This window comes from Marmota marmota, unplaced genomic scaffold (assembly GCF_001458135.2).
Source record: "Marmota marmota marmota unplaced genomic scaffold, marMar, whole genome shotgun sequence".
Classification (NCBI taxonomy): Eukaryota; Metazoa; Chordata; class Mammalia; order Rodentia; family Sciuridae; genus Marmota; species Marmota marmota.
The window spans coordinates 30,992,163-31,019,157 of record NW_026000082.1 but is presented as its reverse complement, the minus strand read 5'-3'; the positions used below and the strand labels follow the sequence as shown (position 1 = coordinate 31,019,157).

Here is a 26,995-nt window from a genome sequence, read left to right as displayed (position 1 = left end):
CTGGGGTTACAGGCATGTGGAACCATTCCCAGCATGATCTTATTTTTTTTTTAAATACTTTTTAAGTTGTCAATGGACCTTTGTTTTATTTATTTATATGCGGTGCTGAGAATCAAACCCAGTGCCTCAACATGGTAGGCAAGCAGTTTACCGCTGAGCTACACCCCCAGCATGATCTTGGTATTTCTTAAATGCACTAAGCACACTTGTGCCCCAGGGCCCTTACACTGGTGGTTCCTTCTGCCTGGACTGTTCCCTTTCTCATGGTTTCTGTGTGTGACTAACTCAGTGTCTTCAGTGAAGTCTACTCTGCCCATCCTACTTAAACTGGAAACTTCCATCCTCTCTTGTTTTTCCTCCATGCCAATCATTCCCTTCTTACATACTACAGAATTTTGTTTATCCATATTTTCCCACTTGACCGTAAGCTCTGTAGATATCTATTAGATAATTCATTCAATTGGTTTAATATTGATGTCTACCATGTGCCAAGTACTGTGATAAGAAATGTAGCTACAAGGTGATTAAGACTGTTTATAAGTCTTATTCATTTTTTAAAATATTTTTTTAGTTGTAGTTGGAGACAATAACTTTATTTATTTTTATGTGGTGCTGAGGATCAAACCCAGTGCTTCACATGTGCAAGGCAGGCACTCTACTACTGAGCTACAGCCTCAGCCCTATAAGTCTTTTTCTTTTGAGGGAATAACTCATAATAACCCTTAATAGCAACAGCTCATTTATCCAATTCATCCTCGGGGTTAAGTACTTGCCAAATATAACAATGATGGTTAACATTGATTAAAACAGACTGTTGTACATGCGTTATCTCATTTATTCCTCATGAAGACCTACAAGGTGAATATTACCTACCTCATTGTAAAAACCAAGAAATGGGATTTCAAGGCTTGGAAATGGCAAATTAAGAATCAGGATCTGGATTAAGGTGGTGGGTGGCAGAGAATGGAGAGGGGGGGTCAAATATGAGAAATTATTAGAATTTAGGGTCAGCAAGACTAGGTCAGATTGGATGTGAGGGCAGAGGGAAAGGAGGAAATGACTCCAGCGTTTTTTGTCCTGGGGAATAAATCCAGAGTGGTAACACTGAGCTACACTTCTTTCCAACTCCTTTTTATTTATTTTGAGAAAGGGTCCAGAGAGGCTTAGAACTTGCGATCTTCCTGCTTCAGCCTCCCCAGTAGCTAGGCTTAGCGGCAAGCGCCACTACTCCCAGGTTTTGGCTGGGGTGGACCAAAGTGAAACAAAGCCCAAGGGAAAGATGAAAGTCCAACTGGGGACACTTTGAGTTTGAGTGCCTGTGGGCTGCTCATGGATACAGATCCTCTCCAGTAGGAGCACAAAGGCTGTTCTGGTCTCTTCTTGGAGTCTGAAGATACGAAGGCAAACACGGGAAGAACTGGAGGTGAATTCCACTCCCTATTTTATCTCTTCAGCGGCTAATACAGGAAGGGCGCAGGGAGCCAGGAGACAAAGGGAGCTCAGGCACCGCCTTTGTTCGGGTGGCCCTTTAAGAAGCGCGCTCCCATCGCCTAGCCCGCCTTGTATGCAAATTTAGCAGTGAGGCGAGAGCGCGCTGCTGATACCCAGGACTGGGCTGCGGCGGTTAGTCCTCTCCCGGCCGCCGTCCTCTCCGACATATTGCCCGCAGGAGCTGCGGCGGCGAAGCGGAGAGCGCCGGGGGGAGGAGATGGGTGAGCAGAGCGGGTCAGGCTCGGCCCGGGAACTAGAGGGCGTGGGGGTCAGGGTGACCAAGCTGCAAAATTGCTGCCCCACGCGGACCGGATCCCGGCGAAGGGAGGGGGAGGGGATGCGGGTGCAGACGGGACCCCGCCCCCTCCTGTCGTTTACCGGGGTGGGCCCTCTGTTGTGGTGGCGGGACATTAGAGTGGTGGGCGGGGCTTCCAAAATGAAGCGCTCTTTGGGGGCTCGGGCTTTGAAGAGGACCCGTTCGTCAGGGCTAGAAATGGGGGCGGGGTCCGGCGATGGGCGTGGCTTTATGCTAAAGGCGGAGCTTTTTGGGTTGTAAGTGCTTGTGCGGAGGTGAACATTCTGGGCTCTAGGGGCTTATACTGGGCGCGGTGGAGCAGGAAGGAGACCCTGCATTACTAGGAAGCCCATTCTGGAGCAGGGTTTCTGGGCTGAGTGCGTTTATTGGCTTGTGGGCGGGGTCTCTGGGCTGACAGTTGTGTGGGGGCGGGGCTTCTGGACTGAGGGGCTTTAAGAGGATGCAGAGCTTCTACAGACAGGAGAGGGTGTGGGCAGAGCTTCTGGGGTGAGGCTGTTTGTGTGGGGTTTTCCAAGCCAAATTTAATAGTGAACTTCTGTTCTGAGGGCTTGTTGAAGGCAGAGCTCCCAGAGAAGCACTTTTTGGTAAAATCTGAGAGAGGAGCTAGGGCATGGAGTGTGTGTGAATGGAGGCTGCTGTGTTGCCCTAAGAAATATGGACAGGTTATGAATTTGATTAGATGCTTAAGAGCTTTGTGCTGGGTGGTGCCTGGGATCTTGAGCTAGACTGCTAAGCCTAGGGAAATAGGTTGTGAATTCAAGTTTTGGGTCCAAAATCACAACATTCTCCTAGAGCACACATTCTTGACCCTGAGCTCAAGCCTTGGGTCCTGCCCTTGAGACACCTGGATGCCCATTGAACTGAATCTTAGAACCTTGGAGGAATATTGTAAACCTCCAGAAACTTGTATCCAAATGGGGTCCAGTGTGTACCAGAGCTGAGAACTCTGGATTCAGACCCAGTCTCTGACACAGTGTAAACTCAGCTTCCTAATCTGAACGAAGAACCGATTTTTTCTGGGCTTATTTGCCAATCAACAAATACTTGCTGGGTATTGTGATAGGGATAGGAGAAAAAGCAGTGAAAAAGACAGATGTAGTTACTGACCTCACTGATGTTCTATGTTAGTGGAAGAGACAGACAATATACATATGTTAACAAATGAATAAGATAATTTTGAAGAGTGAATTGTGGGGGAAAAATAGAAATAATATAGAGAATGATGGGGGCAGGTACTTCAAAAAGATTTGCTAGGGCTGGAGGTAGATCAGGTAGAGTGTGTGCTTAGCTTGTGTGAAGTTCTGGTTTCAACACCCAGCAATGAAAAAAAAAAAGAAAGAATAGAATGAGAAATGAAAAATGACATTCAGGGAAGGGTTTTTCAGACAGAGGATACACCAAGTGCAAGAGGTATCAGCAAGCTGGACATAATGGCACATGCCCATAATCCCAGCAGCTCTGGAGGCTGAGGCAGAAGAAGTGTAAGTTCAAAGCCAGCCTAAGCAACTTAGCGAGACCCTGTCTCAAAATAAAAAGGGTTGGGGATGTAGTTCAGTGGCTAAGTGCCTCTGGGTTCAATCCCCAGTTCCAAGAAAAAAAAAAAAAGAGGTAATGACAAAATTAATTCATAAAATGAGACAACAGGTAACTGGTAGCCAGTATCATTGCTATTATCCTTGACATATACTCCCTGGCTTGAGCATCTACTTTATGTTGAGACCCACAGGAGGACGAAGAGGTCCCAACAGGACATCTTACTGTCGAAATCCGCTCTGTGAGCCAGGATCCTCAGGAGGCTCTGGTGGGGGCCACACTTCTAGCGCATCAGTGACCAGTGTCCGTTCTCGCACTAGGTAAGCCACTTCTCTGCCTCTTGCCCCTCCCTTTGGCAGAGTGAACTTCATTCTGGGATGACTAAATTCTAGCATGTAATATTCTGGATGCCAGGTTGTGCTTACATGGAAGTAAGCATCAGAAAAGACCCAGAGGGATCTCAATTGAAGGTAGTCATTTGACAGCTGTGGTAGACATCATAGAATAAGCTCAAAGACCTGGATTCCAAGGACAATTCTGATTTACTGATGGCTTAGACTAGTTGCCTTTTCTCTCTGGGCCCCCTTTTCCTCATCTGTAAAGTGGACCTAATATTTTCCTTCTGGGGGATGTTGGATGACCTGAATAAAATTAGGGATAGCAAAGACTTTGTCATCTTCTTTTTCTGCCAGTCAAGAGTAGGAGGATTTTGTCTGTTACAAGCTGCTTTTCTCTATTCTTACCCCGTAGTCCTGTGCCCCAGAAGCCCTTCCCGGTAAGGTTCTTAGGTCATTTCCTGATGTTATTCCCTTCCCACCCCAGGAGCAGTTCTGGAACAGGCCTCTCCAGCCCTCCTCTGGCCACTCAGACAGTTGTGCCTCTGCAACACTGCAAGATCCCCGAGCTGCCAGTTCAGGCCAGCATTCTGTTTGAGTTACAGCTTTTCTTCTGCCAGCTTATAGCCCTCTTCGTTCACTACATCAACATCTACAAGACAGTATGGTGGTATCCACCCTCTCACCCACCCTCCCATACCTCCCTGGTAGGTGCCTAGCCAGGGCCCACTGTGTGTGTGTGTGTGTGTGTGTGTGTATGTGTCTGTATATCTGTGTGTGTGAGAGAGATACAGACAGACAGACATTTGGTTTCAGCTTAACATAGCCTACCAAGCACCGCTGTGCACTCGGCCCAGTGCTGAGCATTGAGGATTGTAGAAGGAACAGGAAACTGATTCTTGAATACTGCTAGTGTGCTTAGAACCACACTGGTCATTGTAAGGGTAACAGAGATTAATCTGACACAGATTTTGCCAAAAGGCACTCAGAGTCATCTTAAATCCTGTCAGAGAAATAAGCCACAGACATACACAAGTGTTTCAGGGGTATAAAGAACCCTGTGCAGAAGAGAAGGTACAGGGACAGGGCATGAGTTTTAAGAACAAGAGGGCTTACATACCACTCTCTTATCCCCAGGGACTGTCCCACTTCCCTTCTCTGGGTCCTGTTCTACTCCTCTAGGTAATTTCCTGGCCTGACTCAGCTGGAGGCCAATAAAGGTCAGAGAGTGGGTACAGTTTCTGTGGAAAGGACTGGGCAGGGGGAGGTTGTGGGTATGAGAAAAGCCCTTATATGGGCAAGGGGCCCGCTTGACTCCGAGGCCTCTGCCCCCTGACAGAACTTCCACCTGATCGACTTCAACTTGCTGATGGTGACCACCATTGTTCTGGGCCGCCGATTCATTGGGTCCATCGTGAAGGAGGTGACTGGGTCCTAGAGTCTGGCCAGGGACTTTGGGACTTCCCTTTTCCCCTGGGGATGCCAAGGAGATATGCCCAGAACATTATCCACATCCCATTGACTCTCAGAGTTTACTGGGCATCGAAGAGAAGGATTTTACCTTGTCATGTTCTGCCCATCCTGCTGTGCACCTTTCCCTGGGTGGATCATAGGCCATGCTGGGTGGGATTTGGGCACAGTCCCTGTGGCCTCCATCCCCATCCCGTCCTATCTCGCCCTGACCCAGGCTTCTCAGAGGGGGAAGGTCTCCCTCTTTCGCTCCATCCTGCTGTTCCTCACCCGCTTCACCGTTCTCACGGCAACAGGCTGGAGTCTGTGCCGATCCCTCATCCACCTCTTCAGGACCTACTCCTTCCTGAACCTCCTGTTCCTCTGCTATCCGTGAGTACCCCTCACTTCATCCCTCACTGCCTAGCACCTGGCCCCTGATCACTGCCTGTGGCTGGGAAGACCTCAATATCTGGAAGATTCCCAGGCAGGCAGCAGTAGTATCCTCTCACATTGCCTGATATCATCCCACTGAGATCAGGAAGATTAACTTTCTTTTACAGAAGAAACTGAGGTGGCATAATTTACCCAAGCTCCTACTGATGGGAGTTCAAATGGGACTCAGATCTAAGTACATATTCCAAAGGAACATTCCCAAGGGGAATGAACAGGCTTTGTTTCCCTTTCTTTCTTTCGTTTTTCTCTGGTTCCTTATCTTTCTCTGTCTCTCCCTTTCTGTGTATCTCAGTGTTTGTATAATCTCTTGGTACCTCCCCAAGTCTGTGGCTGGCAAACAACTGCATGTTTGCATGACTCTGTGAGGGTATCTGCATGAAGCATGCCTGTATGAATGTGTGTCTGTACATGCATGTTTATGTGCCCGCCCCAGTGTCTAGCTCACTCACTCCTTACACCTCACCAGAACCCAGATTGTTGAGGATGGAGGAATAGTTCTAGAAAGAGCACAGGATTGCTCCTTTCTGACCTTTCAGGTTGAGGAGGGCAAAGGATCTAATTTTTTCTTTTTTAAATATATATATTTTTAGTTGTCAGTGGATCTTTATTTATTTATATATGGTGCTGAGAATCAGACCCTGTGCTTCACACATGCTAGGCAAGTGCTCTGCCACTGAGCCATGACCCCAGACCTTAGGATCTAATTTTGCTGCCTGGGGCAGGCTTCTGACTGCCTTAGCATTAACAGTCATTTTCCAATCCAACTTCCTGAAGCTAGGCCAATCATGACTCCTGGAAAACTTCAGAGCTTGACACTTTTCCTTCTCTCCCTGCATAACTAAGAAAGCACTGGCATGGGAGTCCTGTCACACTTGATAGCTAGTTTTTGTTTTTGTTTTTCTAGGTACTGGGAATTGAACCCACTGAGCAATATCCATAGTTAATATTTTTAATTAATTAATTTGTTTATTGACTAAGTATTGAACCCAGGGATGCCTTGCCACTGAGCTATATCCCCAGCTCCTTTTATTTTTTGAAGCAGGGTCTCACTAAGTTGCTTAAGGCCTAAGTTACTGAGGCTAAACTCAAACTAGCAATCCTCCTGCCTCAGCCTCCCATGTTGCTGGGATTACAGGCATGCACCACTGTGCCCAGATTGATATCTAGTTTTTAATTACTAGAATGACATATATTTTATAAAAATGTTTACAGATTTAAAAAAAAATTTTGGAGTGCTGGGAATCAAATCCAGGGCCTTGCAAATGTTAGGCAAATGCTCTATCATTGAGTGACATCCCAGATCTCTATAGAAGCTTTTACATAGAAATGAAAAGTCTCATATAATCTCAATCCCCATAAGTTCATATATCATTTGTAGCATGTTCTTCAAGTTTTTTCCTGTGAAAATACATATACATGTACTTTTTTAAAACAAAAAATGGATTATACTGTGCATGATTTTATACAATTTACTGCATTTTTAATATCATCATATAATTTGAATATTTCTCTATAGTGGCACATATGGGATTGACCTTACACTATCTATTGTATAGAATTTTAAATTCAATTCTTTTATCTTCTATTGGTACTTTTGAATTGTGCCTAGCTTTTCCTTATTCATAGCAATGAGGCACATACATCTTTGCACATTTATCCAATATTTCTGTACAACAGGTTCCCAGAAGTAGACTCACTCCAAAAAAGTTATAGATATTAACAAATTGCCCTTCAAAAGGATTTTACATCATTAAAAAAATCAAATCTAATGCTAAAATGCTTATAGTGAAAAGCAGTAGCCACTAACCCCACTCTCCAGATTTTTAGTTCTACTCTTCAAAAGTAATCTCTTTTATTTTCTGGGTTTTTATTTATTTATTTATTTTATATATTTATTTTTTTGAGGTGTGTTTGGTGGTGCTCCACCAAAGAACTATCTCTCTCACCTTTTTTATTTTTTTTAATTTTTGAAACAGGGTCTTACTGAGTTTCTCAGGCTGGCCTTGAACTTGAGATCCTCCTGCCTCAGCCTCCTGTGTGGCTGGGATTATAGGCATGTACCTTGGTGCCTGGCCTTGTCTGCAATTTTTTTCTTTTTTCAGTTGTAGTTGGACACAATACTTGTTTTTGTTTTGTTTTGTTTTTCTTTGTATATTAATTTTTAGTTGTGGTTGGACAAAATACCTTTTTTTTTTTTTTATGTATTTTTATGTGGTGCTGAGGATTGAACTCAGGGCCTTGCACTCTACCACTGAGCCACAACACCAGCGCCATCATTGTCTGCTTTTGTTTTCTGAGTTACCTCCATAATTCTTTTACCCTTATACCTTTGTTTATTACCTTCAAATTGTAATTGTGGTTTCATAATTGGGTAATAGGTTTACATAGTTAAAATTCAAGAGGTATAAGAAAAAAGTCTCCCCTGGACTGTGCCTCTCAGTCACTGTTTCCATTTCTAAGATAATCACCCATTTTTCTGGTTTATTGCATATCTTGGAGATAAATCTTCTATGCACATACAAGTGTGCCACACACAGCATGCAATGCATGCACATTGATTCTTTTCAATAACAGATGAAGTTTTATCTCAACCTTTTATTCCTACTGATACCAGCATTTGTTAACTGTTATTTTTAGTTTTCTTTTGGTTTATCAGTAGTAAAAGTATGCTAGAGGCTGGGGATGTAGTTTAGTAACAGACTGCTTACATAGCTTGCATGAGCCCCTGGGTTCCATCTCCAGCACTGTACACACATAAAAAAAGTATTTTTCATTCCATTAACAATAGTATTTTAAATCCCTTTTATGCAAGATGAGAATATTAGGAATCCTACCTATCTATCTTTCTCGCCCTCTTCCTCCTCTTACTTCCTGGCAGCTGTAATCTTTTATATTGTCAAGCTTGACATTCATATTCTCCTATATAACCATGTTTAAATCTTCTCTTCTTTGTCAAAAGCTAATTATAAAAATTAAATGCCAATAAGTAGCCTTGGTATAATTATATGTATGAAAATATCATTCATTGCCCAGTAGTGTACATAAATGACATTCTTTACTTATAGTTAGTTATAATCTTGGGTCTCTTATAAGAATGTTCCTCATGTCAAAATCAAATAGTTCCTCTTTTCTTACATTCCATCAAATGCTTAAAATCGTCACATTTTAGTTTGATTCATATTTAGATTGTAACTTTCTTAGCTTTTAATTTTTCTTGGAGTTTCTAATTGCCTTTCTTTTTTCTTGTTGACAAAAGAATGATGGGCCTTCAGCATATCCTCAAGTTTATCCAGCCTCTCAATCATGCTACCTGTTGCCTGGAGTTCATTTTTCCCCCTAGAGACATCCCTCCTGGAGGCCTCCATTCTCCTGCTCCAGTCTGGAGTGGTTGCTCTTTAGGCCTGCTGTACAGCTCTCAGCCTGAGACTTCCCTTCGCTGCCCTCCTGGGTTGGATCCACTGTTTCCTGGATCCCATGTCTTCCTCTTTCTTGGTTTTCTCCCTTATTTTGCTGGAGTACATTATCAGGTAATTCCCTTAAGAGTGGGTATGTGGGAGGTGTATACATTCTGAATCCTTGCATGTCTAAAAATGTCTTTAATCTGCTCTCAAACTTTATTGATGGTTCTGTTTAATGTAGATTTCTAAATTCAAATTTTTGTTCCATTTTCTCCAGCATCCAGTGTTTCTAGTAAGAAATCTGATGCCAGTTTGATTCCTATTCCTTTGTAGGTAGATGATTTTTTTATTTTCTGAAAGCTTTTAAGAATATTCAGTTTATGTTTTGATTATTTGAGATTTCACAAAGATGTGTCTGGTGTAGAACTTTTTGTCATTCATCCTATCAATATTCTAGGATATTTTTTAACCTGGAGATTTGGGTATTTCTTCAGCTCAGGGAATTTTTCTTCTATTATTTCTTCAATAATATCTTCCTCTCCGTTTTTTCTGTTCTCTCTGGGACTTCTGTTCATCAGATGATAAACCTCATAGATTGATCATCTGTTTCTCTTATATTTTCCCATTTTTTTCCTTCTATTTCTTCCCCTGCTTCTGTCCCGTCTTCTGTCTCTTTGCTTTGCCTTCAGAAATTTCTTTACCTTTGTCTTCCAGCCTTTTTAATGATTTCTTTCAGTAATTTTTTTCCCCATTACTAAGGCTGCTTTCTTGTTTTCTGATTTGTTCTTTTCTCATGATATTCTGTTCTTGTTTTAAAAACCTCTTATGTTTTCTCGATTTTATCTTTTCACTGGGGCCAGTTTTTCTGTTTCATTCTCCTAGTTTTCCAAGTAGAGTTGTTTTTTCCAGTTGTTTATTTATATTTAAGAATGAAGGACTGAGTATTAGGAGTTTGTTTCCTTTCCCTCTGCCTCTGTTTCAGTGGGTTGGGACGTTTGACTGGGAGTTCTAAGAACATGGACAGGACACACTGACTGGCAGGTTTTACCTTAGAATAAATGAGTGAGATGTTAGTTGTCAGGCTGTGGGCCCCCTTAGGTCAGAAAGAGGGAAGGGGATATTATTCTAAGATGGTCACATTAGGACCTCAGTTCTTCGCACACAATTCACTCAATTTCTCTTTAGAATTGTTCAGAGTAGGTTATGTGAAATGTATAGAATAAAAGAACAGACTCTTACAGATAGAGATCTTTCTTTAATCCCATTTGTTCAGCCTGGTCTCACTTTCACCCTTTATCAAATATGCCAATTTCAAGCCAGTCTCTCTTGGGTCACTCTGGGCAGATAAGTTCCCATCCCCCAGTGCATCCTCTCATAGCATATTCTAGGCCTGTGCTGTCCAGTGTAGCAGCCTCTAATTGCATGTGGTTAGTAAGCACTTGAAATAGGCTACTCTGAATTGAGATGTGTTCTAACTGTAAAATACACACTAGATTTCTGAAGGCTTACTACAAAAATATAAGACATCTCATTAGTAGATGTTTATCATATGTTGAAATGTATTGGGTTAAGTAAAAATAGAATATTAAAGTTAATTTCATCTTTATATGTAACTACTGGAAAAACTTATATTTTTTTTTTTTTTTTAAAGTTTTTTTTTTTTTTTTTTTAGAGATAGAGGTAGAGAGAGAGAGAGAATTTTTTTAATATTTATTTTTTAGTATTTGGTGGACACAACATCTTTGTTTGTATGTGGTGCTGAGGATCGAACCCGGGCCGCACGCATGCCAGGCGAGCGCGCTACCGCTTGAGCCACATCCCAGCCCCGGAAAAACTTATATTACATATGTGACACTCATTGTATTTCTGTTGGAAAGCTCTACTCTAGGTAATAGCTTCCTCATCTGCCAACAAATCTCCATATGCTTTCTAAATTTGTCAAAATCATTTGTGTACTAATAACCCCACTCTCATTTTTTTCTTTTTTTCCTTTCTGCTGGTATGGATTTATTTTCTACTTTTATACTGTCACATATTGGGTGAGGAGGGGGTAGGAGGGAATTTGCCATCTTGCATGTGAAGCTGCTTCTAATTTCTGACCTGTCAGAGTAGTCACTTACTATCACCAAATAATTTAATTGATCACAGGGCCTATTTGCAGTCCTGCTTAGAGGGAAAGTCAAGGAGCTTCTTAAACTATCCATTGTCCTATATATAGAACACCTATAAAAAATTTAAGTTGACCAACAATATACTAATTATGCTCTTCTAAAAATCAATATTGTTTTTATTCTTTAGAGAAAAGTAATAGGTGAATGATTACAGCATTTGAAATATACATATTTGAAAATATGTATAAAGGCTATATATGCTCCAGATTATGATTTCCAATTTATTTTAACGCACCTGTGTCAGTTTCATTGAAATAGTCACAAAATTTAAAAATAGGGACTTAATCGGTAAAGTACTTGCTTTTAAGGTTGAATCTGTTTACCTTTTATTTTCATTTAAGTGCCACACACTCATTCCTATAAGGTATCCTGAAGGATGTTTTAGGAATTTCTATTGCAGTCTTTTTTCTTGCCTCCACACAATCACTATCCTTTTTTTTTTTTTTTTCCTATACAAAATTATACTGATCTGTTCAGAACCAGGCATCATGCTGGGTTTTGTTTCAAAGACTAAAAGTATGAAAGCCCCTGTCATCCCACTACTCAGGAGGCTGAAGTAGGAGGATGGAGTGTTTGAGGCCAGCCTGGGCAGCTTAGGGAAAGCTTGTCTCAAAGTAAATTTTACAAAGGTAAGGGGATATAGCTCAGTGGTAGAGCATTTGCCTAGTACTCTGAAGACCCTGGATTGCTGGTAATCCCTGTAATCCCACAGGTTCTGTAGGCCGAGGCAGGAGGATCACAAGTTCAAAGCCAGCCTCAGCAATTTAGCGAGGCTCTAAGCAACTCAGTGAAACCCTGTCTCTAAATAAAATATAAAAAAGTGCTGGGGATGTGGCTCACTGGTAGAGTGCGTGCCAGGCATGTGTGAAGCACTGGGTTTGATTTTCATCACTGCATATAAATAAATGAATAAAATAAAAGTTCATCAATATCTAAAAAAATATTAAAAAAAAAAAAAAGCGCTGAGAATGTGGCTTAGTGGTTGAGTGCCCCTGGGTTCAATCCCCAGTACCAAAAATAAATAAATTAAAAAATTTATGAATCTTACTATTTTAATGTGTGGCTGAGAGATGAGGATCAATATAAGCTATGTTACTTAGGGAAAGTTAAGGAAACTGAGGCTCATAGACGTTAAGTAACTTACCAGGTATAGTGTCACATGCCTATAATCCCAGTGGGCGGGAGTCTGAGGCAGGAGGATAATAAGTTCAAAGCCAGCCTCAGCAAATTAGTGAGGCCCTAAGCAATTCAGCAAGACCATGTCTCTAAATAAAATATAAAAAAGTCTGGGGATGTGACCCAGTGGTTAAGGGCCCTTGGTTTTAATCATTGGTATGCCTCCCACAAAAAAATTAAAAAATAAATGTTAAATAACTGGGGTTGAGGACATAGCTCAGTTGGTAGAGTGCTTGCCTTGCATGTACAAGGTCTTGGGTTCAATCCCCAACACCATTAAAAAAAAAAAAAAAAAAGTTAAGTAACTTATCCTAAATCACAGACCTAGTCAGTGGCAAAGCTGAGATTTTAATCCAGGCCTCTTTGACCTCAAATGTTGTTATTATATTTTTTTAAAGACAAGTTCTCACTATTTTGCCCAGGATGTTCCTGAAATCCTGGGAACAAGCAGTCCTGCCTCAGCCTCCCTAGTAGCTAGAACTACAGGATTGTACCTGTAGCACCTGGCTAAGATTATACTCTTGACTATAGTTCTCTATATATCTTACCTAACCTTACCTCAGAAAAGATAGTGACATCCCTGGAAAACAAAAGCCCAAACAGGCTGTTACTTGCCCCCAACATTTAGGTATCCCTTTTTGGGTCCCCAGGAAAAAAGAAAAAAGATAAAGAAAAAATTGCCTCCACAGTGGCCACACCTTGTAATCTCAGCAACTTGGGAGGCTGAGGCAGGAGGATTGCAAATTCAAAGTCAGCCTTAGCAACTTAGTGAGGCTCTGTCTCAAAATTTCAAAAGGGCCAGGGAAGTAGCTCAGTGGTTAAGTGCCCATGGGTTCAATCCCCAATACCAAAAAAAGAAGTAAAAAAAATATTGTTGTTAAGAAGTATATCACTGTCTGTCATTGACCCTAACCTTTTGGAGACACCCCCTCACTGGAGGCCTTTTGAGGTTGTGTAATTCTAGGGACCTGGGGAAATTGAGAGGCCTCAAGCTGAATAAAAGGGAATACCTGCCAGCTGGCCGTGGTGGTATGCACCTGTGTTCCCGGCTACTTGGAAGGCTGCAGTGGGAGGGTTGCTTGAGTCCAGGTGTTCTGGGCTATAGTGCATATGCTGATTGGGTGTTTATACTCAGTTCACCATATTGATGACTTCCTGGAAGTGAGGAACCACTTTTTTTTTTTTTCTTTCTTAGTTGCCTAAGAAAGAGTGAAGGCCAGTTTTGGGTTTTTTTTGTTTTTGTTTTTGGTACTGGGTATTAAACCTAAGGGCACTTTACCACTGAGCCACATCCCCACCCCTTTTTATTTTTTAGTTTGAAACCCAGGGTCTCACTAAATTGCTTAGGGCTTCACTAAGTTGCTGAAACTGGCTTTGAACTATGATCTTCCTGCCTCAGCCATTGGTTTTACAGGGATATTCCATGTACTGTTCTTACCCAGGAATAGTTGGAAGAAAAATCATCTCTAGATTACTGTGTGTGTGTGTGTGTGTGTGTGGTGGTTGTGGGGATGGAACCCAGGGTCTTGGTCATGCTAGGCAAGCACTTTACCACTGAGCTATATCCCCAGCCCTTTTTAAATTTTATTTTGAGGTGGTTTACACCTGTAATCCCAAGGACTTGGGAAACTGAGACAGGAAGATCACAAATTTGAGGCCAGCCTTAGCACCCAAGCAAGACCCTGTCTCCAAAGAAAAGAAAAGGAAAAAAAAAAAAAAAAAAAAAAAAAGTTTGAGACAAGCTCTCACTAAATTGACAAGGCTGGCCTCTAACTTGCAATTCCTGCCTCAGTTCCTCAAGTTGCTAGAATTCTAGGCATGCAACACCGTGCCTGGCTTTTAATCCCTAATACAACAGTAAATGCTATGTAAAATGTTGTTATACTCTGGAGAATAATGATAAGGAATAAAAGCCTGTACATGATAAGTTCAGTACAGGCTTAACCATTGTAGGCCTAAATGCAGCTGCACTCATTAACAATGTAACTTTTTTTTTTTTTTTTTTAAACAGGGGTACTCAGGGTTAAACCCAGTAAATGCTATGTAAAATGTTGTTAGATAAGGAGGTGCACCTTATCCCACTGAGTTACATCCCAGCCCTTTTTATTTTGTTTTGAGACAGGGTCTTTTTAAATTGCTTAGGGCCTCACCAAGTTGCTGAGGCTGGCCTCAAACTTTCAGTCCTGCCTCAACCTCCCTGGGTTTATGAGAGTATGCCACTGTGCCCAGCACTATGTAACATTATTTGCTGGGTATTTTCAGTCTGGGTCTGGTTGAACCTATAGATATGAAATCCACAGATAAGGAAGACCCACTATATTCTTCTAGGCTGTGGGTTTAGGTAGTTTTTTTGGGGGGCAGGTGGGTACCAGGGATTGAACTCAGGGGCATCAGCCACTGAGCCACATCCTCAGCCCTATTTGTATTTTGTTTAGAGACAGGGTCTCACTGAGTTGCTCAGCACCTCACTGTTCCTGAGGCTGGCCTTGAACTCCCCATCCTTCCTGCCTCAGCCTCCCAAGCCACTGGGATTACAGGCGTGCACCACTAAGCCCGTGTTTATGTAGTTTTTTTCCTAATGAAGTACTGTCTACACACTCAGAAAAACTCTTGACTGATTAGCTCCAGCCCTGCCTGGGGGTGCTTCTGAGAAGGGATTTGTACCATTTAAGGGTCTATTTTACTGCCTACAGTGTACTACATAGACACAAAATAAATATTCATCCCTAAATTGCCCTCTTCTGCAAACTGAAGAGCCACTTCTCACATATGCACCCAATTATACAATGTGTACCTCTTTTTTTGTGGTGGTCTAATTTTTTTTTTTTTTTTTTTGGATACTGGGGGTTGAACCCACAGGTACTTTACCACTGAGCTATATCCCCATTATTTTATTTATTTGTTTATTTATTGGTACCAGTGATTGAATCCAGGGTTGCTTTACCACTAGGCCACATCCTCAGCTCTTTTTTTATCTTTTGAAACAAGACCTCACTAAGTTGTGAGACTAGCTTTGAATTTATAATCCTCCCACCTCAGCCTCCCAAATCTCTGGGATTACAGGAATGCACCACTGCACCCAGTTTGTTTATATATTTTTAAGTTTTTTTTTGTTTTGTTTTGTTTTTGTAGTTGTAGTTGGAGAGTGTGCCTTTATTTTATGTGCTTATTTTTTGTATATGGTGCCTCACATGTGCTAGGCAAGTGCTCTGCTACTGATCCCCAGCCCCAACCCCACCCAATTTATTTTTTATTTTGAGACAGGGTGTTACTGAATTGCTGAAGGTCTCATTAAATTGTAAGGCTGACCTCAAATTTGCAATTCTCCTATGTCAGCCTCCCAAGCTGCTGGGATTACAGGCATGCATCCTGTGCTGGATTTATGTATACTTTTAACTAATTAATTATTGGTAGTGATTTTTTTGTTTGTTTGTTTTTACATTATCTGTCTTGGTCTCTGGTACCAGAAGAGCTAGAGGTGAGCCTTGGCTCCATTTCTTCCTTACTAATTGTGTAACCTTTGAGAATTTACTTCACTTCTCCGAGTTACAGTTTACTCAGCTGAAAAGGAGACAAAAATAACAGTATCTAATTCCTTTTTTTCTTATAAGAAAAAATAAGAGAATGCATGTAAAGTATTTAGTACCTGGAATATAGGCTGTACCCAATAAATGCAGGCTGCATTTAGATTGTGGGGCACGGACTTGTCTCTTGTTCCCTGCCATATTCCCAATGCTCATGACACACTCAATGCTAAGGGGAGCATTGATGTGAGGATGGATGATTGGACAGATGTCTAAATCCTCCCGTTGTAGCATCCAGGAGAGCTGAGACCCAGAGAGGAAAGCAGAGTCCCCTCTGAGGCTCGGGGTTGGGATCCTGGCCCACAGTCAGGCCTGCCCATACCACTGTTTTCCCCAGCAGGTTTGGGATGTACATTCCATTCCTACAGCTGAACTGTGATCTCCGCAAGACAAACCTCTTCAGCCACATGGCCTCCGTGGGGCCCCGGGAGGCAGTCAGTGGCCTGGCAAGAAGTCGGGACTACCTGCTGACACTTCGGGAGACATGGAAGCAGCACACACGACAGCTATATGGCCCGGAAGCCATGCCCACTCATGCCTGCTGCCTGTCACCCAGCCTCATCCGCAGCGAAGTGGAGTTCCTTAAGATGGACTTCAATTGGCGCATGAAGGAAGTGCTCGTCAGCTCCATGCTGAGTGCCTATTATGTGGCCTTTGTACCTGTCTGGTTTGTGAAGGTATACAGCTCAGTCCAGAGAGTGAAAAAGCCTGGCTGGGGCCTTATCCTGCTGCCTATCCCACACGGGTCTTCCTGTTTCTATAAATAACTCTTCTGTTTTTGATGGGGTTTCCCATCTGTTCTCATCTGGAGCATTACAGTGACAGTTGTCTCCATTTTGGAGTGCAGAGAATGAGGCTTCCTGAAAGGAAGTAACCTATCCAAGGTCACTTAGCCAATGAGGGAGACATGGCATTGTTATTCACAGTGTTTGATGAGAAAGAGCAGTGACTTTGTATTTCAGTGGCTGTTTTGACAGCAAGCATGTCACAATATCCTGCTTTGTTCTTAAGTAGGGAAGCAAGGATTCATCCAGATCTGAGACACTTCAAAAATCTGTGTTTGTCTTATATGGCCTTCAAGGAAGGTACCTGCACATTTAGGACTTCATGCCTTTTGAGCACTTACAACATACTAGGATGTGTCATGTGTATTATAATCCTTCTGATGCATCTTAGAGTGCTCTTACCTGCATTTAAAAGATGAGGACAATAAAGCACAGTGGCTTGCCCAAAGTCAAATAGTTAATATGCAGAGGAGCCAAGATTTGAGTTTATGTCTCTTGGACCCTGCAGCCTGTACTCTGGCTCAGAGCAGGGGCAGTGGGAGAAATTTTTCTTTATAGAAAACTGACTAGTTGGCACAGGATCTAAACCTTCTTTGTTAGGTGTGATTCTTGGTATCAGGCCATCCTGAGGTCTCCCCAGGACTGTCCTAACCTCTAAGGCAGGTAGAATCAGGGAAGAGAGGGAGTGAGGCTGTTAGGAACATCCCAAGCCTTACCTACCTCCTTTTGTTCCCAGAACACACATTACTACGACAAGCGTTGGTCCTGTGAGCTCTTCCTGCTAGTGTCCATCAGCACCTCAGTGATCCTCATGCAACACCTGCTTCCTGCCAGCTACTGCGACCTGCTGCACAAGGCTGCTGCCCATTTGGGCTGCTGGCAGAAGGTGGACCCTGCGCTATGCTCCAACGTGCTACAGCACCCGTGAGTTGCCCCTCCTGGCTCTGCCCAACCCCAGCCCTCCTGGTCAGTGTCTGGTGTCACCTGCCCATTTGCTCACTTCAGTGAATAGTTATTGAGCTTGTTTTGAGTATTAGGTCTTACATGCAGGGTAGGGTGTGGTGGGGCCCAAGACAGAAGTGTTCCCTGTCCTTGGGGAGCTTGTAGTGTACTGGGGATGGGAGGCGGGCAGGTGGTAAATCCATGTACTCATTGGTTGCCTCATTCACTGGCTTATTTATTTATTCACTCATTGACTGACTTGCTCATGAGGTCATTCACTCATTCTTTCATTCATTCCTTGTTCACTCCTTTCTCACATGCTCACTTAACCACTCATCATCAAATTATCTGCTCTTTCAGTAGACATCTGCTTCTACCTACTCTGTACCAAACTGGGTTCTATGTATCAAGCAGAGAAACTTGCACTTTGACCTACAGGCTAAGGGGAGCAGTAGAGGATTTTGAACAGCAGAGGTGTTTCAAGGTGTGCTTTAGAAACATCAGCCTGGGACAGGATGTGGTGCTATGTTAGCTAATAGGGAACCCTGGCCAGGGAAGGAGGGCCACCACGAGGAAATGATGAAATCCTTAACAAGTTTACAGACTGGTGGGGGAGAGACACATGTAAGTAAATAGTTAGAACGAGTGAGGCGAAAGAGGCCTAGCTGCAGGATGCACTACACCCAGAGCAGAGGCAGATGTTACCTTGCTCAGGAACCGTAAGTTGCTGAGCTGTCCTCCCCTTAGCCTGGCTTATTCTTCATTGCTGCCAAATGTTTCTACACCCTTTATCAAAGTACTTTTTGCCCCAGGTTATACTAATTTTCCTGCCTGTGTTCCCCCATCAGGCTGAAGTTCCTCAAGGTTAGGACCACCTCTGAAATCGCATTTGAGTCTTGAGCCCAAGACAAGGCCTGGCAGAGGAGGCCCATAGGATAGGTTTATAGAGGTAGGCCCACTGAGGAGCAAAAATGTACAGGGAGGCCACATAAGCCAAGCCTCCTGGCATTGGTCCTCCTTGCTTATCAGGGTCCTTTTCTGTCCTGTCCAGGTATCCAGAAAAGCGACTGAATGGGCCAAAGGAGGATTGACTTAGCCTTAGGCTCTGAGGTGGGGAAAGAGTAGAAAGATAGAACATAGCTTAATGTGAGCATAAACTGATCTACAGCTCACTAAGGTCTTCAGATAAGATCTAGGCTCCTTGGCATGGTTTCCCAGCTGATGAACTGAGTCCTGCCAACCTTTCTGCTCATCTCTCTTTTTTTTTTTGGTGGGTTCTGGGGATTGAACTTAGGGCTTTTGTGCATGCGAGGCAAGCACTCTACCAACTGAGCTATATCCCCTGCCCTCTGCCCATCTCTTACTGTGCCCTAATTCATATTCTGCTCTAGCCAGACCAAACTGACCCAGGTCTTCAGATGCTTTATATATTTCTGCATCCAGCTTTTGCCCACAATGTATCTTTGGTTGGAATGCTCTTTTTTTCTTTGATTGATTGATTCCTATCCATCCATTAGTACTTTGCTTCTTCCAGGAACACTTTACTGACCACCTCAGAATGGGTTCAGGCCATGCAAAGTTGCACCTGCCTATAATCCCACTCACTCAAAGGCTGAGGCAGGTGTTGTTCCAGGCCAGTTCTGCAACATAGTGAGATTCTGTCTCAAAATAAAATATTTTCTAAAAGGACCAGGGATGTAGCTCAATGGTAGAATGCTTACCTCGCATGAGCAAGACCCTGGGTTCAATCCCCAGCACTGGAAAAAAAATAATAATAATAAGGAAATGACTGACGAAATCCTTAACAAGTTTATAGACTGGTGGGGGAGAGACATGTAAGTAAATACTTAGAACCAGTGAGGCGAAAGAGGCCTAGCTGCAGGATGCACTACACCCAGAGCACCTTCCCCTATGGGGAACCCATCCCTTGAACACCCCATAGTACCTAGTACCATACTTATTGTACTTAACGCTTTCTGCTGTGTTTACTTAGTTTCCTGTCTGCCATTCTAGGACTGAAAGCTTCTGGAGGTCAAGCACCTGCCCTATTTAAACCTCAGCGTTCTCCCCTGACCCCTGCCAGAGTTGCCTGGCTTATGATAGATACATTGCAAAGTTTTTGTGGTTTTTATGTATAGTCTTCTCTTTTCTTTCTTTCTCCTTTTTTTTGGGGGGGGGGAGTTAAAAAATTACACACAGTGAAATGTACAAACTACAAAGTATATAATTCTTTGAGGGTTTTTTTTTTTGGTTCCAGCAATTGCCCCCAGGGGTGTTTTACCACTGAGCCATATCCCTAACCCTATCTATCTATCTATTTATTTATTTATTTTATTTTATTTTGAGACAGGGTCTCACTAAGTTGCTTAGGGCCTCTTTAGGTTGCTGAGGCTATCCTCAAACTTGTCATCTTCCTGTCTCAGCCTCCCAAGCCAGTGGGATGTGTGCCACCACGCCCTACTCAATTCTTTTGAGTTTTGATAAAGATATGTACACCTTGTAACCTACCCCCATCAAGGTACAGAACATTTCTAGCCCCTCAGAAATTTCCTCATGGTCCTTCCCAGTGACCCCTTACTCCTAAGACAACAACTTTTCTGCTTTCCTTCACCATAGGTTAATTCTGCCTATTCTAGAACTTCATATAAATGAAATCATAAGTAGATGTTTTTATGTCCATCTTCTTTCTTTCTTTTTTCTTAGAGAGAGAGAGCGAGAGAGAATTTTATTTATCTTTTATTTTATTTTATTTTTCGGCGGACACAACATCTTTCATTGTATGTGGTGCTGAGGATCGAACCCGGACCGCACGCATGCCAGGCGAGCTCGCTACCACTTGAGCCATATCCCTAGCCCCCATCTTCTTTCATTCTGCATATTGTTTTGAAGTTCATCTTTGTGATTGTGTATAACATAAATTTTTTTAACCTTTATTTTATTTATTTATTCATTTATTTTTATGTGCTACGGAGGATCAAACCCAGGGCCTTGCACATGGACGTGCTAGGCGAGCACCCTATGGCTGAGCCACAGCCCCAGCCCACATAGTTTTTTTGTTTTGTTTTCAGGGGTATTCCCAGCCCTTTTTTTTAACTTATTTTGACACAGGATCTTATCTCAGTCTCCTGAGTTGCTGGGATTACAGACATGCACCACTGCAGCTGGCACACATAACTAGTTTTTCCTTTTCTTTTTCTTTCTTCTTCTTCTTTTTTTTAATTGGTACTAGGGATTAGACCCAGGGACACTTTGCCACTGAGCTATAGCTCCAGCTTTTTTTTTTTTGAGACAGGATCTTACTAAGTTGCTTAGGGTTTCAGTAAATTGCTGAGGCTGACCTTGAACTTGCAATTCTTCTACTTCAGCCTCCAAGTAGCTGGGATTTCAGATGTGCACCACTGTGCCTGGCCATAACTAGTTTGTAAATGAACTAGTGGGTCAGGAATGGGTTAGAAGGGAGCTGTGGTTCTTAGTCTCTGGCCTAGAACATTTGGGAGGATGTTAGAAGAAAGGATGTTAGAAAAAACTCACTGATTTCACCATGTTATACACATGCTCATGGGGGGGACTCTTAGTGCCAGGCTTTGTGGCATGCTCTGAGGACACAGAGATGAATCAGACACTGTCCTATCCCTAAAGGGCTCCCAGCTTAATTAGGGATACAGATGGGGAAATAAATAAATGACCAACATTGGGGAATGGGGACCAGTAGCAGGAGATTCAGGTAACAGTAAAAGGATGCTCAACACTGGGGGGTTTTAAAAAAGACTTTCTGGTCGGGCATAGTGATGCACACCTGTCATCCCAGCAACTTGGGAGACGTGAGGTAGGAGGATCATAAGTTTAAGACCAGCCTGGGCAACTTGGAAAGAGACCTTGTCTCAAAATGAAGTAAAAAGGGCTGGGATGTAGCTCAGTGGTACTTATCTAACTTGGATGAGGCCTTAGGTTCAATCCCCAGCACCAGAGCAAACAAACAAAGGCTTTCTGGAGGAACCTGGGTTTTTTAAGTTGATGAAAAGCTTTCTGGAAGGCTATTAGGAAGGTTGGAGGGAGCAGCTTATGCGGAAACAGTAGTAATATGGTGTGCTAGAGGAACTGAAGTAGTTCTGAGAGGCTTGAGCATGAGCTATGTGGTGGGAGTCACAGGCAGCCATACAGGACCTCAGAGGCCATGCTAAAACTGTGGGGCACTGGGAAGCCTGCAGCTCATTTGAAGCTCATAGTCAGGCTCAGCCTGGTATTTAACAGAGAACACTCATGCAGCTGTGTGGTAGACCAGTTGGAGGATAGAAATGAGAACAGGTGAAACAAATACACTAGAAAAGGAAAAAGGGTTTTCTTGTAGCCCTTCAGCTCTAGACTTTCTGACTTCCAGTGCAGTGAATTTCTCATGGTTCTTACCCTATTTAGAGCAGAGGCAGCTAAGGCCCAGAAAAAGAGAAAGTCACTGTATCCAAGCAATGAAATAGAAATAGAGCCCTGGTAATCACCCTGTGCCCAATCTTCTGATCCTCTCTTTCATGGGTGAGCTGGGGATAAGTGGCACTCTTGGACTGTGCCTTCAGGTGGACTGAAGAATGCATGTGGCCGCAGGGCGTACTGGTGAAGCACAGCAAGAATGTCTACAAGGCAGTGGGCCACTACAATGTGGCCATCCCCTCCGATGTCTCCCACTTCCGGTTCCATGTGAGTTTCTTTCCCCGGGAAGGAGGGCCATACCCTGATCTAGAGGAGATCGGGTGGGTCGGGATCAGCAGGGAGGAAGGTGATGTCATAGCAAGAGAAAGCTATTTTTAGAATTTCCCAAGCCCATAGGAAGACAGTGCATTCGTGCAGCACAAGGACACAGATTATCACTTCATAATTGCAGCTCACTTGGGAACAGATACTTCAGAGCATTGGATGGAGAAGATCATACAATAAAGGAAGGGATTCTTGGTGGAGAGGATCATTCCTTGTTGTATAACAGGAATTGTGCTAAGCACTCATGTACTCTCCCATTCAGTATTCCCCAGAATCTTGTTTGAGAGAGAAATGACAGGGCTATACCTGTTTCCAAATACTGAAATCAGCTTAGAGAGTTTTAACTTTTATTCAAGGGTACTTCCCGGGAAACTTGGGAACTGAGGGTAAGGACACATGACTCAGCACTGTGGAAAAGGGCTGCTCAAAATCAGCAAGGCTAGTGGTCTCCATTTTATTTATTTTACTGTCAAAAATCCCTGTTTCCAACACAAGAGACCAAAATTCAACATATAGGACTTTATGGTACTGCTCTATTTGAAGGGGTTGGATCTCCCTTTATTTCCCACTTGCCTCTGTTGAAGCTCCTGAGGGAATTCTGGGGAACCTGGCACTCTAAAAATCACAGTTTGAGAAATCACTGATCCAGGATGTTATCTTCATTTCACAGTTGTGAAACCTGAGGCCCAGAGAGGGAAGGGACTGTCAGGTGCAGAATGGAGGCTGAGCGTGGCATCCCGATTTCTTGAACTCCCATTTCCTGCCACCTCTTCTCCCAGAGAAGAGGTTTAGGTTCCTTAGCCCCAGCAAAGCTGAGATTTCCTACATTTTTTTTTTTTTTTTTTTTTTAGTTGTAGATGGACACAATGCCTTTTTTGTTTATTATTTATATGTGGTGCTGAGGATTGAACCCAGTACCTCACGTGTACTAGGCAAATACTCTACCACTGAGCCACAACCCCAGCCTGAGATTTCCTAGATTTTGAGCACTCTGTTTTTTAGTTTTAGATAGACACAATGTCTTCATTTTATTTTTATGTGGTGCTGAGGATAGAACCCAGTGCCTCATGCATACAAGGTGAGCACTCTACCACTGAGCCACAACCTCAGCCCCTTGAGCACTCTTTTGAACTTAGGAGAAAAATTTTCTTAAGTTCAGCACTCTACCTTGTTCTGAAACATCAGGTAAGAGTGGGGTGTTTCCATGTTCCCTGGAAGCTTCCAGCCTAGTTAGAGATGCCACACAGGAAGTAGTAGGTAGGCAGGCTATACAGTCTGTAGTAACTTTCCATGCCAATGCCATAAGATTCTAATTTGTTTAGGCCCAATAATACCAAGAGGATGACATATAAAAACATGTTTATTTTAGACCAGAGAGACAGTTTGAGAGAGCAAGCAAGACCTCAAGAAATGCTTCCAGGAGGAAGTAGTTGAATAGTATCTTAAACGACTAGGTGAGAGCAGCAGACCTGTCAGGAGAATTACCACAAGCAAAGGCAGATGAGGTAGCAAAGTTCACGCACATCTTACAGTCTTCTCCCCACCAAGTCTGCATGGGGTCCCAAAAGCTTTTCCTTTTCCTAGCCCACCTAGAGACTGCATCCAAGAGGCAGGTTTTTGGAGCATACCTTCTGGTCCCCATGCCTATCCTTTCCTGAACAGTTTTTTTTCAGCAAACCCTTACGGATCCTCAACATCCTCCTCCTGCTGGAGGGTGCTGTCATTGTCTACCAGCTGTACTCTTTAATGTCCTCTGAAAAGTGGCACCAGACCATCTCACTGGCTCTCATCCTCTTCAGCAACTACTATGCCTTCTTCAAGCTGCTGCGGGACCGCCTTGTGTTGGGCAAGGCCTACTCCTACTCAGCCAGCCCCCAGAGAGACCTGGATCACCGATTCTCCTGAGTCTCAGGGTAACCCCAGGAACAGCATCCAGGCTTCAGCCAGGAGCTCCCTGGAAAGTGGCTGTTGGGGAGGGTTGAGTGTGGGGTTTAAAAAAAAAAAAAAATCCACCAGAGCTTTGTATTTTTGTTACGTACTGTTTCTTTCTTTGATAATTGATGTGACAAGAGAAAAAAAAAAGTCCTATTTTTATATTCCCAACAAGCATGTGTACTGTGTGGTTCTTTCTCTTCTGTCAGTCAGAGAGTCAGAAATATGGAATTCTGGGTTGGGAAGCTTCACATGTGGCTTCTGGTCTTGGGGCCTCTGCTTTCTCCAATGGACCTCTGCTTTCTCCAATGGACGGGAGACGAGGAGGCATCAGAGGCCATGGTGGTGATTGTTGCTGCTAACTGGTTGCTGTGTATAGATGCTGCTCTGTGTATTCAGGCCTTGTCAAATCTAGCTACTGGGTATTAGACTCAGGGGCCCTCGACCAGTGAGCCACATCCCCAGCCCTATTTTGTATTTTATTTAGAGACAGGATCCCACTGAATTGCTCTTGCCGTTGCTGAGGCTGGCTTTGAACTGGCCATCCTCCTGCCTCAGCTTCCCGAGCTGCTGGGATTATAGGCATGTGCAACTGGCCGACCAAATCTAACTTTTAATAGCAACCCTAGGAGGTATCACTCCTGTAGATGAGGAAGTGGAACTCAGAGAGCTACTGTGACTTGCCCGTGTTGGCATAGCTAGGAAGTGGTAGAAATGGACATTAAAAAAAAATACTTTTGAATGATGACACTGCTGCCCTAGTGAAAGGTGATGTCTTGACTCTCTCAGCATGCAGTCAACTGCAGCTGTGCTGTGTGCCAAGTACTGTGGTAGACAGGATGCCAAGATGCAGATACAAACAACACTACACTGGATGAGTGTCACAGTTATAAGGTACCTCAGAGAAGGAATGTTTAACACTCTCGGGGCTTACAGGAGAGGATAGTCTGAGTTGTATTAGTCACTTCAGAGGTAAGCAAGAGGAGCAAAGAGAGAAAAGGGTACAAACAACAGCATATAGATTTGGAACATTTGGGTGTGTTTGGGGAGGGTAAGCAGAATGTGGTTTCTAAGGCAGAAAGGATAAAGAAAGTGGGGTGAGGGGTGGGGCTGAAAAGGACAACAGAGGTTAGATCCGGGAAGACCTAGGGCCTTAGCCTAGGGAGGTGTGTGAGTAGGGCCAAATGCTAGAATGGAAACAGCTGTGTGCAGGGTCACCTGGCTTCTATAGGCATTAAATTGAGGGAGCTTAGGCTGGAAGGAGAGAAGCAGCCACTCTCTTCTATACAACCTATACTCTCTGAACCCTTATTGGCCACAGGTATGTAGATGAGCTGGATGGGGGACAGACATGTTTTTGATGTGTCTGTTGTGGCAGGCACTGTGCTAAAAACTGGGATAGTTGCAAAGATGAGAGAGAGATGAATGCACCTTATGAATAAATTAGGGTGTGAAGTCCTAAGGAAAACAAAATGTCCAGAGTACTGTTACCACTGTTGACCGGTGACGAGTCCTTGCTTCCCCAATGTTGAAGAATAACATCAGAGAAGCACACCTTGCTTCCCCAATGTTGAAGAATAACATCAGAGAAGCACACCGAGGCAAGGTCAGAGTGGAAAGTAGAAGTTTATTAAAGGACAGCAGAAAAGACTTCTCCTGGAGGAAGAAGGGGACCCAACAGGTGGAATCCGAGGAAGTGTGGTTGTCTCCCCTTTTTGTCTGGTTCCCTCCCATTGCTGTGCTTTGTTCTGTTATCTTTCAGTGATGGAATGTAGGTGGGAAGGCCCAAAGAGTGGGGCACAGGTGGGCCAAACCTAATCTTTTAGGACTTTTGGGTAGGCATCTTCAAGTTTGCTGGGAGCTGTTTCATTAACATTTCTTTGGGGTGGGCTCTGGGCCTTGGGGACATTAACATTCCAAGAGTTGTTCTGCTTTTCCCGGAATTCATTCTCAACATGGCCTCCATTTTGGATATTAGACCCGATTTACCTAACTACACTGACTACCTGTCTTTAAATCTGGCTTCCCAGTACTGTAGAAACAGAGGACAGAACCCTGATTAGAAAGGTGGGCTTCTCTGAAGGGTAATTGTTGAATTGTGTCTTAAAAGTGAATACTCAGGGGTTGAGGAGATAGCTCAGTTGGTAGAGTGCTTGCCTTGCATGCACAAGGCCCTGAGTTCAATCCCCAGCACCACACACACATACCCATACCCCCCCCCAACACACACCCCCCCCACACACACACACACAGTGGCTCTGGAGGCTGAGGCAGGAGGATTGTGAGATCAAATCCACCCTAGGCAAAAGTGAGGCACTAAGCAACTCAGTGAGATCCTGTCTCTAAATAAAATATAAAGGTGGGAATGTGGTTCAGTGGACAAGTGCTTAATTCAATCCTCAGTACCTAAAAAAAAAAAGTGAATACTTGCTACAGGGTCAAGGGGTGGAGGACAGTATATGCAAATGCACATGAGAAGATAGGAGTATATTTGAGAAAAAAAAAGTTTCCCTAAATATATTTGAAGCCTGGTTTGCCTGATGGGGAGTGGCCTAAGAAGCTGGTAACTTGTGTACCAGATTGAAATGTTTGGGCATTACTTAATCTGGCACCCAGAGAGTGGGAAGTTGCTAAACCAAGGTGTGGCACTATTAGGTCTCTGCTTTTTTTTTTTTTTTTTG

At 43.4% G+C, this 26,995-nt stretch overlaps 1 protein-coding gene across 9 annotated transcripts; it reads left to right on the top strand.

The window, feature by feature from the left end:
* The first annotated feature begins 1,289 nt into the window (after positions 1-1,289).
* Tmem39b (transmembrane protein 39B) lies at positions 1,290-24,488 on the top strand. Of its 9 annotated transcripts, none has more exons than XM_048815863.1 (9): positions 1,290-1,423; positions 3,534-3,660; positions 4,163-4,382; positions 5,015-5,098; positions 5,363-5,517; positions 16,250-16,586; positions 17,431-17,618; positions 22,205-22,325; positions 24,045-24,488. In XM_048815863.1, the coding sequence occupies exons 4-9, from the start codon at positions 5,045-5,047 to the stop codon at positions 24,285-24,287; spliced, it is 1,098 nt and encodes a 365-aa protein (XP_048671820.1). In that variant the 5' UTR covers positions 1,290-1,423; positions 3,534-3,660; positions 4,163-4,382; positions 5,015-5,044; the 3' UTR covers positions 24,288-24,488. The 9 variants fall into 9 exon arrangements, with proteins under 9 accessions (XP_048671820.1, XP_015340831.1, XP_015340830.1 ...); XM_015485345.2 differs by lacking the exon at positions 1,290-1,423 and adding an exon at positions 1,560-1,712 and having other exon boundaries at positions 24,182-24,488; XM_015485344.2 differs by lacking the exon at positions 1,290-1,423 and adding an exon at positions 1,560-1,712.
* Positions 24,489-26,995: the final 2,507 nt, after the last annotated feature.